General features: G+C 40.3%; 1 protein-coding gene across 1 annotated transcript; it reads left to right on the top strand.

The window, feature by feature from the left end:
* The first annotated feature begins 569 nt into the window (after positions 1-569).
* LOC117360351 (olfactory receptor 1F1-like) lies at positions 570-1,583 on the top strand. The gene has a single exon (XM_033944048.1). The coding sequence runs from the start codon at positions 570-572 to the stop codon at positions 1,581-1,583; it is 1,014 nt and encodes a 337-aa protein (XP_033799939.1).
* The last annotated feature ends 10,449 nt before the right edge of the window (positions 1,584-12,032 follow it).

Here is a 12,032-nt window from a genome sequence, read left to right as displayed (position 1 = left end):
AATGCATTAAAGCATTATGCATTAGTTTTAGCAATAGTCTGGGGTAATTGAGCTCTGTTTAATTTTTGGATGTAGATGTATCATGGAATTTGCATGGAAGTGTAAACTAGTTAGCATTCTGATATTACTGCATGCTGACTAGTTATGTGGGCTTAATGTGGGAGCCCTTATTAAGCTTTTGTGTAATTTTCAGTTGCAGTTTGCTGTTAATATTATAACGCGGCCTGAAAAATTTAGAGTTGCAGTAGAAATGGCTTTAGCGTGTTACTATATGCTAAGGCCATTTTCTACCACAGCTTAGAAAAAGGGCCTCAAAGACTTTTGTGAAAATTGGCCCTGTTGAATTTTAAATTATTCTATTAAGACTTTTTAATATGTACTTCATTCTTGCCATTCATAAAGCATGACCACTTTTTTTTAAAAAAATATTTTTCTTCAATAGCAGGGCTATGAACTGTGATTATGATTGTATTATTTATTATAAAGAAATAAAATGCACATTAGATGCATTTGTTACAATTTCCTTTTTACTTTGCTTCTCGTTCCAATAGCTAATCAGAATTGGAGAAATGGAAAAGACAAATCACTCTGAAGTGACAGAATTTATCATTCTGGGATTCTTTGAGCTACCTAAGATGCAGTTTCTCCTTTTTCTTGTGTTTTTGATTATTTATCTGATGTCCTTGACAGGGAACCTTCTTATTATAAGCACAGTTTACTCTGATTCCAATCTGCACAGCCCCATGTACTTCTTCCTCACCAACTTGTCCTTCCTAGAAATCTGCTATGTGACTGTCACAGTGCCTAAATTATTAGCAGTGCTCATAGCACAGAATAAGACCATTTCTTTCATGCAGTGTATGACACAGATGTATCTGTTCTTTGCTTGCACAGATACTGAGGCCTACCTCCTCACTGCTATGGCCTATGATCGCTATGTTGCCATCTGCAAACCCTTGCATTATACCATCATCATGAACAAGAAAGTTTGCTTTATTCTAGCGATTGTTTCATGGACTATTTCATTTTTGAATCCTGTCCCTCAAGTTACTTTAATATCACAATCATCTTTCTGTAACTCCAATGAAATTAACCATTTCTTTTGCGACATCACAGCATTGATGACCCTGTCATGTTCAGAGACCTCTGTCATTGAAAATATAAATTATTTTGAAGGTTCAGTTTTAGGTCTTACCCCTTTCATATTAACAATTATTTCATATGTGTACATTATTTCTGCTGTTCTAAAAATCCAGTCTGCTAAGGGAAGACAAAAGGCCTTTTCTACCTGTTCCTCTCACCTCACAGTTGTTCTTTTATTTTATGGGACCTGTATTTCTGTGTATGTGAGACCTCAGTCGGCTGACTCCATGGACATTAACAAATTGCTCAATGTAGTGTATATAACTGCAATTCCACTGCTCAACCCCTTGATTTATAGTCTGAGAAACAAGGAACTGAAAGGAGCTTTGTGGAAAGCAAACAGAAGAGTCAAGAACTATTTTTCATCCAGAATTAATAAAATGCTGCACACTATATTTGATGGAGATATCTCAACAATAAATAAACAGGGCGGGAGGTAATTTCATAACATGGGTCCTGTATCCCTAGCGGACTAGGTCCTTTAAGGCTTTTATGTGGATAATTTATTTTTATGTGGATGATTTTATTTTATTTGGATGATTTTAGTGTATCTTTGGAACTTTGACACTTTCAAATAAAATCCATTTAGGAACATCGTCACTCCACAGAGTTTTTTTTTTTTGTTTTCTCTGGATTTTCTTCTCTGTGGATATTTTGGGATCAATTCCTTTTGTTTTTTGCCTATATGAGATGTCAAAAAGCCATTTCTAGTGTGCATTTTCTATAAAGGCAACATAAGTACCTTCGTGCCTTTTAAAAACAGGAACCCTACATTCAGTGGTGTAGTGAGGGTGGCAGGCACAGAGGCAGTGGTGACCCCCCTTGCTCTCTTCTCCATCCCCCCGCTCCTTACCTGCCCCCACCATACACGCTCCCCCTTCCATTTCCCCGTACCTGTTTTGTTTCCCCGGAGCGAGTTGCATCTTCAACTTACTACCCGCACTGGCATCGGCTCTCCCTATGTCACAGGACCAGGAAGTAATGTCAGAGGGGAGCGCTGAGGTCTGTGCGAGTAGCATGTTGGAGCTGCTGCTGGCGAAGAGCTAGAAGTATGGTGGGGGAAGTAAAGGCACACATGTGATGGGGGAGGAGTGGGAAGGAGCGAGAGGGCAGAGAGAAGGAGATTTGCCACTGCTGCCACCATGAAGGCACCCAGGGCGATTTATTCCCCTGCCCTCCTTACTATGCCACTGCCTACAATGACCTCTGATTGCACAAATTCACATCAAGAATGTGTACACATGTGCCTATGCTCTGTGAATATACTGTACAGTACATATGTAGTTTAAAAACTAGGGGGTAATATTCAGCTCTTAGTGGTCAACAGTTTTGAAGCTACGATCAGCTGTGGGCTGAATTAGCCCAATATATTCAATGCTGGGAAATGTCCAGTCTCTGATACTGAATATCCAGGTAAGTATTGCCACCTAGAAGTTAACTGTGAAGCCTTTTTACTGTCCTAACTTTACCTGCTTAATTAGGGTCCCTTAAAATAAAATGCATTCAAATATGGTCTTAAATTATTTTAATGTGGGAGTTTTTTTGCATGCTAAGCTATATTGGATACGGCATATTTTAAGTTTTTTTACAATCTAATCTGGCTGATATTCAGCTGGTATCAGTCAGCATTTTTTTAAAGTTGACTGATGCAGGCTAAATTAACCCTGAGTATTCAGTGCATAAAGATTTGTCCTTTTTAAAGCCATGATTTCTCTCCCATCCGGTTAATAAAGCTCCCTCCTTCCCTCCCCCCAGCCGGTCTCCATGAAGAATGCACCCCACCCCCAACCCTTCCCGCCATCTATGTAAGCCTCCATTCCTGCCCATCAATCTCCACAGTTTACAAGGGACATCAGAAGCACACATAAATTTAATGAGTACACATTAACGTCAATAATGGTTCAGCGTAATTATTTAAGGAGCACTGCAAAATATTTCTGCAGTTTCACTTGATATCTTTGTTATAGCGAAGGCTGAATTTATCAAGACAAATATCATCAAGCAAAAATAGAGTCATAATATAAACAGGTATTCATATTTTTAAGCAGAAGAAAAATTTTTAGCAAGGCAAATTATCCCTCTGTTTTATGAAGCCGCATTAAGGTTTTTTATTACCAGCCATGGCGGTAAAAGCTCTGTGCTCATACAATTCCTATGAACATCGGAGCTTTTACCGCCACAGTTGGTGATAAAAAACCTTAATGCCTTATGAATGGCTTCATATAGGGGGATGTGTGTGTGTTAGGTTTTGATCTTGTTGGATGTTGAACTTCTATTGATGCTTCATTAATGCTCTCATTGGGGTAGTTTTATAAAGGTTTTTATGGACACAGATAAGTTGTATTTACAGAAAATGCCTTTTATCAAACTGTGTTACTATATGCCTATATTAACACACTGTATGTATGTATTTTAAGTTTCAAGTTTATTAGGAGTTTATATACCGCCTATCAAGGTTATCTAAGCGGTTTTACAATCAGGTACTCAAGCATTTTCCCTCTCTGTCCCGGTGGGCTCACAATCTAGCTAATGTACCTGGGGCTATGGAGGACTGAGTGACTTGCCCAGGGTCACAAGGAGTAGCGCGAGGTTTGAACCCACAACCCCAGGGTGCTGAGGCTGTAGATCCAACCACTGTGCCACACACTCCTCCACTGGTTGACTGATTGGCAACAGAGGCTGGTGGTAAATGGAATTCACTCAAAAGAAAGAAAGTTGAGTAGAGAGTGCTTCAGTGATCTGTCCTGGGGCAAGTTATGTTTAATATATATGTGAAAGAAAAGTATGTAATGCCTTTTGTAGGTGACATGAAGATTGGCATCAGAGTGAACACTCTAGAGGGAGTAATCTACAAAAATTTAAATGAGCTAAGGCTTTGCAGTTGAGCTTTAGTGTGAAAAAATGTTGGGTGATGCACTTGGGGTGTAGAAATCCTAAGTTGCTGTGTGGAAAAGTAGATGAGAGAATGATGTGCATGCACCTGGATAGAGACTCACATCTAGGAGAGTTAATTGTACAGCACATGCATGCTCATTCATAAAAAATTTAAACTGAGTTCTATAACCCCACTCCTTTTTTTTTTAAATGGTAGCACAGTTTTTAGCGCCGACTGCAGTGGTAATAGCTCTAACGCTCATAGGAATTCTATGAGCATCAAAGCTGTTACCGCCACAGGCAATGCTAAAAACCACACTACTGTTTTGTAAAACAGGGGGAGAGAGGAGAATGTTGCTGGGTCTATATAAGATTTATTCAAATGGTTTGCCTGTAGCATTTCCTTACGTAGATTTTGACTTTAGAATCATAGAGAGAAAAATGAAGGCAGATAAAGATTATTTTGCCTATCTAATCTGCCTATTCATGCTATCTACTATCCGTTCGTCTCCCTTAGAGATCCAATTTATTTATCTGAAGCTTTTGGGAATTCAGCTAACATAATATAACATAACTTAAAATTTTATTTGTATACCGCGATACACTGTGAAGTTCAATGCAGTTAACAAAAATTAACTTAAGACCTTACATAAGTGATGAGGGTATAAGTACAAACAGCTTAGCAGCAATCAGATGCAATCATGATAAATTAATTAAAAAAATCCAAGTAAGCAAATAGCCTGTGAATATAGCTAAATTATAGATAGAGATTCCCAAATGCAGGTAGAAGGGGGGCGAGGGGTAGGACATAGTAAGTATTAGATGTATCTGTGCATGGAACACTTACAATCTTCTTGAGGAAGAGCATGGAAGACACACGGAGAGAGTACAGAGTTTAATGTTCTGCTAGGAATTTGTTGAAAAGGTAAGTTTTTAAGCTTTGACTAAAATGCTTGTATGACAAATAGGACCCTTTGATATGGAGTAGCTCCCAGCTTAAGTTAGCTGCTTAGTAGGATAACAGTTTTGTGACGTAAGCTTTTTTTAGGCCTTCTTTACAGGAAAGGGTATTTATTTATTTATTTTAAAAATTTATATTCTGTATATCTTGGAATTCTATGCAGAGAAAATGGAATTGGAATGCAGTTGAAGAGTAAACTCTGAAAGGTTGGTGGAGGGAGTCATATGATCTCGGGTGAGCAGGTATATAGTAGGTATCGTGCATGCACCTATTTGGCAAAGAGCTTCTAGAACAGGTTCAGGTCAAGAGGGGCAAATGTTTCCCAGATTAGGTCTGCTGTGTGGTTCTGAGAGACAATTTCACATGGGCTAAGCTTGTTATGGAGCATCAGAATTTTAAACAAAAGTAATCAGCAAGTTCATTCATTGATTGGGGGGGTGTTTGCAGACTTATTTAGTGATGGTTAATTTTGATATTATCCTGAAGAGTTCATTGGTGTTAATGGAGTGGTCACCCACCAACTGGGAGTAGTAGGCTTTGTGCTTTTCTTTGAGCTTTTGTTTGTATTTTTGTACTCATTCGCGTCCGTGTTCCTTGTTGACTAGTGTTTGATCTTTGTACCATGCTCTCTACAAACAACAGATTGTGCGTTTTAGGTCACAAAGCTTCTCATCAAACCATTTATCAGACTCACAAACCTGTCTTTTCTGCAGGGACTTGGGGGTGAGTCTGTCCAAGGAAATCCAGAAGAGGGAGAAGTGGGCCGACATTGAGAGCTAAGCTCCGCCCCCTGACAATTGGTGAAGAACTGTTTAAAGTTATTTTTAAAGGACAGCTCCACTGACATCGGGAGCTGCCCAAGGAAATCCAGCAGCTGCAGGGTGAGGAAGAATTGGGCCGGCGTGGTATGGGAAATAGAGCAGATTTCCTCTCAAGATTTTACTCCCTTGTGGATTCTTTACCACTGCAAAAGTAAAGAGAGAAGCAGCAAATAGCAGCACAACTCTGTTCCTCCATCACTCAGGACTTTACAGCTTTCTTTTTTTTTTGAAGATGGCATCTGTATAGGACATGGGTTAAAGTACCCCCATCTATTGTTTTTCAGTTTTACTTTTAATTAGTATAATTTTGTATTCCTTTATGTCATATTATTTGGTGTTTCTTTATTAGCATTACTTTGAAGATTTTCCTTTGTTAAATTAAAATTCAAGGACTGAAACTGATATTTAACAGGCAGTATGGAATGTTTGAAGTCGACCGTTAACTGTTTAGCGGTTAAGAGGCCTAACTGTTACTGAGGCCCTGCTTTCTTACCTGCTAGGGTTTAAAGAAGATTTTGAAGGGTTTTTGAAGCAGAGAGGATCTGGAATGTAAGAACTGTGTTTTTTTCTTATTTTGAGAGGTTTGGTTTGTATTGTTTGTATTGGTGCAGTTTTGAAGTTTTATGTTGCTAATTTCCTGCTGTCCTAGTGCAGAATCAGCATCAGCTTTATGAACATTCTAACTGTTAGATTTGACAGTTGGGAGGGTGACGTGGTTCTGTGAGGAGGTGTTTTGGCTTGTGTGGCTCTTGTGAAGGTAATTATAGTTGATTTTATTGAATTCTGAATAGGAATTGTAGGTTTTGGTTGAAGTTGAGGTTTAATTCATAGATTCTGGTATTTATCCAAGGTTGAAACATTTCTTTCTGGCGGATGTGAGGAATTGTTTTATCTGTGAGACTATTGGGTGTTAGAAATAGTCTGTGAGATTTCTGTGTAATGTTGTGAGGGAATATTGGTGAAGAAAAGCTGATAAACTGTTTTGGAAATTTTAAATTGGTAATATCTCCTGTAAAGTTTATTGAGAATTGGGTTTTATTTGTGTTTTTGAGATATAGGAAATTCTGGGAAAGGAAAAAGTATAGGGAATATCAATTATCTGTTTGTTTGTTTTTCTAGCTTAGGAAGTATTTTAGGCAACTTTTGGGTTATTAGATTAGGATAGGGTTTTCCCTTATTGGTTTGTTTAAGTCAGAGTAGTAGGTTGGTTCCAGGAAGAAAGATTCTGCTAGCAAGAGATTCTGCTAGCAACAGCGCGCCTATGTGGTACCTCTACATAGAAAGAACATAAAGCTTCAAATATCCAAATCTGGGGAAAAAGAAGAACTTTACAGAGGGGAAGTAGAATTTCTTTGTTTAGATTTGGTCTACAGCATTTGTTTATTAAATTTTATTTCTATATTCAATTTTGAATCCTTAGTGCTTCTTTATATTTATTTTATTATATGTTTAATAAATATTTTTATTCCAAGGTTATACCATATTATTATTATTTTGTTTATGTAAATCACTCCTTCTCCTGGGGGAAGGTATCAATTTAACCCTCGGTGTGCACGACTTCAAAACAAATCATATTTCAAGAGGGATACCTTTTACCTCAGTCTGAGAAGGAGGGGGTTACATTATCATCTTTGGATGTTGGGTCTTGGGAATAGCTTTCTACCATCTTTGCTTCGTGCTTTATTCCAGCTCTGCCTCTCCTGCTCTCCCCAACAGCCGGTGCATACTTTCTTTGCTCTAGGCGGCCTGCATTGAGTCGGCGGTACTGCTATTGCTGGGAAGGCAATCAACCACCATGCCAATATGGCCTTGCTTCCCAAGTACTGCAGATGATGGGAGGACAGCCGATAGTCTTCTTCATTCCTCCGGTGACCAGTGCAGAAAAAGGAGGATAAAAATACACTACGCAGCCACAGAAGATACCTCCCTCAGTTTTTGGCAGGACCTCGACTCAGCCTTGGAGTCCTCAGCACCAGATCCCAGCGTTGGACAGGCCCATCATCTGGGAGGCTCCTGGAGGTATTCAATCCAAGGCCTGCATGTTGGATGAGGTTCCGAGAAAGGAGGATCCATCACTAGGTGCTGAAATATGGAGTAAAGTAGAATTGAAAGACAATGAATATGGAACTGAAATATAAAGCAGGATTTATTTTATTTACTTTAAGCTCTAATTGTTGAGATAGTAGATTTGTTCTGATTTGTTATTGACTTTTTAGTTTTAGTATTTATGGAGTACATATACAGTATATCTTAGTTGATTGTGAGGGAGGTTTCTTTTTAGTTTTCATTGTATATGATTGAGAGCTGTATGTAGGCATAGTATAACTACCTAGGTTGATGCATGGTAACACCAATACAACAGCTCATGTAAGTTGTTCTGTATTGTTACACCACTACAGAAGTCAGGCTTTGTGACACCATTGTATAAGCTCATGTAAACCGCTCAGATTTGACTGTTTTCAATCATTAGTAGCGGTATATAAGCTTTGAATAAACAATTTTGTCCCAGGTTGCATAGAAGTCCATTGGGTCTGAGAATTCTTCAAAGTTTTTAAATTTGGACCAGAAGGAAGGTACGTCAATATAACGCCTTGTGGCATAGGCTTTTATTAGTTTGGGTACATATTGCTTGACTTCCTGCCATAGTAGATTAAACCTGAACATGAAGTGGTCAGACCATAGTGAGGGAAACCATTCCCCATCTTGCAGAGCAATACTGGGGTATATTGAGTTAACTTCCAGGGTGGTAATGAGGTCTAGCTGATGACCCTTCTGGTGAGTGGGTGAGGGACAGTAGAAAATTGAAGAGGTCCTAATAGCCTGAGTGTCTTGTTTTATACCATGGGAGTGACAGTGAGGGCCATTTTCGAAAGAACATCTAAGTCTGAATTCCCTCTAAACACCCAAGTTTGGGGTTGGAAAAACATCCAAATAAATCTTATTTTGAAAATTGCCTACTTGGACATCTTAGCCGCCAGACCACCAGAATGTCTAAAGTTATTCACCAAGGCAATTTAGTCAGACTGGAGGCTGATGGGCACAAGCTATCCAATGTTCCATGCTCCCTCTGACCACGACCTTGGGGTGCCCCTCCAACTGACACATAACATAAGAACATAAGCAATGCCTCCGCTGGGTTAGACCTGAGGTCCATCGTGCCCAGCAGTCTGCTCACGCGGCGGCCCAACAGGTTCAGGACCTGTGCAGTAATCCTCTATCTATACCCCTCTATCCCCTTTTCCAGCAGGAAATTGTCCAATCCTTTCTTAAACCCTAGTACCGTACTCTGCCTTATTACGTCCTCTGGAAGCGCATTCCAGGTGACCACCACACGTTGGGTAAAGAAGAACTTCCTAGCATTCGTTTTGAATCTGTCCCTTTCAACTTTTCCGAGTGCCACTCTGCAAGCTCTCCAACTTGGATGGGGTCTTTCTCAATCAGGCAATCCCCCGAACCAACTCACCCTCATCCTCGACAGGGGCCAGTCTGGGTTCAGATCCTTTCAGGCCCCTGCCCTAGTCTCCAAACCTAATGTCTCCTGTATAGATAAGATGGGGGTTTCTGTTCCAACAGTTTTTCTCTTGTGAAAAACTTGAAGCCTCAAGCATTACATTTTAATTGAATGTTCATAACCTTGCCCCAGGTGTCACACCATAGCAGATGATTCATCCCATAGGGCTTCCATCCTCCACCAAAATCTTCATTCATGCTGTCAGATTTTACAAATCTCAGGTAAGTCTCTAGCTTTGCACTACCCTCACTCTCAATGTGTGAATGTGCAGTCTGGGTATGGTTCTGGGCCACATCAATAATCCCCCCGCTGGAAATGCCTCTGCAGAACATGATGACATCATCACAACACTCCTGCCTCCATCTTCAGTGCACCGGTGCCCTCTTTCTTTTCTAGTTATGTTTCCCACTGGTGGGAACAAGCATCGTAGTTTTTAAAAGTTCTTCCTGCACGTTATACACTCTGTTGGTACTCACATTTCTTGATGGCAAACTGTATTATGACTTCTTCATACCGTTCATCCTATGCCTAAAGATAAATTATTTTGTAATCCACACATGATTTTCAGATGCTGTGCTGTCTTTCTCCCCAGGGGAAAACGTGTCCTATTGCCCCACATTTTGTGCCATTTGTGTAACCCTGCTCTCACTTCCACTCAGTCCTGGGGCATCAGCTAGCTCTTCAGGTCAAACAACTGTGACCAAGGCTAGCAAAGGCAATATAAAGTTTGAGTTGGATGAAGGCTGCAGCTTGAACAAGTCCCAGTAGGCCAGAGGATAGCTTCCCCTGGGTTGTAACGCCCACCAGTCAGTCACTCAAATGAAATAATTCAAGCTGAAACTGTGGTACAATTGATAACTCCAACTTTATTTGATTCTCTGTAATTCCAATGGATAACTATTTATACCTTGAGTGCGGAACACAGAACTTGTTACAATCCAGTCAAATCCTCCATGCTTTCATCGTGTTCCCTGTTTCTACACACCAGTTCTTTCCTTCCATTGGTGAGTCATTCTGGGTCTCACCCTTTTCCCTCCATCGAGGAGTGCACTCTTACCACCAAGCTGTAACAATCCACTGAGGATCCATATCTAGTGAAGTAACTTGCTCTTCATTTATCCCAAAGAGGTGAGTAACAGTCTCTGTTCCCATCCTGGTAGAACCCTCGGATGAAATGCCCCTTTGAATTTCTGCTCATTGAGCCATTCTGGGTCTCACTCTCTCTCAGTCCGGGGCCACTCTTCCTTCCCCACCACGCTGTAACAAGGAGGGAAAAGAATGGAGAATTGTTGGACACAGGTTTGTAGAGTGAGAGGGAAAGAGAGATGATGTACATGGGGAAAGGAAGAATGAGGGAGAATTGTTGGACATGATAGTGGTGGAGAGAAGGGAGGGAGAAATGTTATACTGGGAGGAAGGAGAGATGACTCAAAGAAGGGAGAGATGTCAGATTCTGGAGAAGGGTGATGGAAGGAGGGAAGAGAGAGATGTCAGACCACTGGAATGAGGAGAGAGATGCCAGACCAAAAAGGAGAGAACAGGAGAGACCTCAGGAAGAGGGAGGGATGAAGAGAGATGCTAGACCATGGGAGAGGAGAGAGATTCCAGGCTATGTGAAGGAAAGGAGAAAGATGCCAGATCATATGAGTGGGGGGTGGGGGGGGGGGAGGAAAGACAGAGTTGTCTGACCGACCATACACACACACACAAAATAAATAGCAAAATTTTCCAAAACAGGAAACAAGGAAATGAAATACATGTAGAAAAAACTTGATGTTTGGTTTATCCTCTGTTCAAGTTATAAATGTTTTATATCTATACCATTTGTCCTCCATGTGGAGGGGCATTTTTGATATGATGACCAAATCCTAGTTTAAATGTTTTGCAGAAGACACAAAATTCCAGTAGTGAACATGACCATTTTCAAAGCTATAAAAAAAATTTTTTTTTTTTCAAGAGTGGACATTTTTTCAGATGTGTGTCTAAGTTTTTGAACCACTACTAAAAAATGTTCAAAAAAATCAGACACAAAACAAGCTATTGGGATGTACGAGGAGGCCACTGAAAAGTTCTCAGCTCAGCTAACAAAGTTGGGGCAGTCTCCATTGAGGGCTATACAGCTTCAGATATCATGACCATTCCTATTACTGCAGCAAGCAGGTCCCAGGAATAGGCTAGTGGGGTCCCAGGGCCATACTACTAGTACACTTATGGTAGAAAGTGTGAGCTCTCCTCAAAACACTAAGGGGTCCTTTTACTAAGGTGCGCTAGCCAATTTAGCGCGTGCTACATGCTAATGTGTCCATAGAATATAAAGGGCACGTTGGCATTTAACGTGTGCTAATCGTTAGCATGCGCTAAATCAATTAGCACATGCTAAATCAGCTAGCGTGCCTTAGGAAAAGAGGGGGTAAATTAATTCAGTACCTACATATAGGTGATACCTGCAAGCTTGAGGGCTATTGTAGCAATATGCAACTTTTTCCTCAGTTTGTCCACATTTTAGGGATGTGTGTTTGAGGTGTGTTTTGAGCAGGATTTGGATATTTCCAAAAGCTAGATATTTTTCTGCCACATTGGAATAAAACAAATCCGTCTAGGGCAAAATTTGAGACTTTTTGTCCTAAATGACCAGATTACTACTTACAAGATTAAAGCATGACCCCATCTCATTCCCCCAGTAGTCACTAATCCGCTCCCACCCCCCTAAGATGTGGAAGTG

Source organism: Geotrypetes seraphini, chromosome 5, assembly GCF_902459505.1.
Source record: "Geotrypetes seraphini chromosome 5, aGeoSer1.1, whole genome shotgun sequence".
In the NCBI taxonomy this organism is placed as follows: domain Eukaryota; kingdom Metazoa; phylum Chordata; class Amphibia; order Gymnophiona; family Dermophiidae; genus Geotrypetes; species Geotrypetes seraphini.
This window is presented reverse-complemented; position numbering and strand designations above follow the sequence as displayed.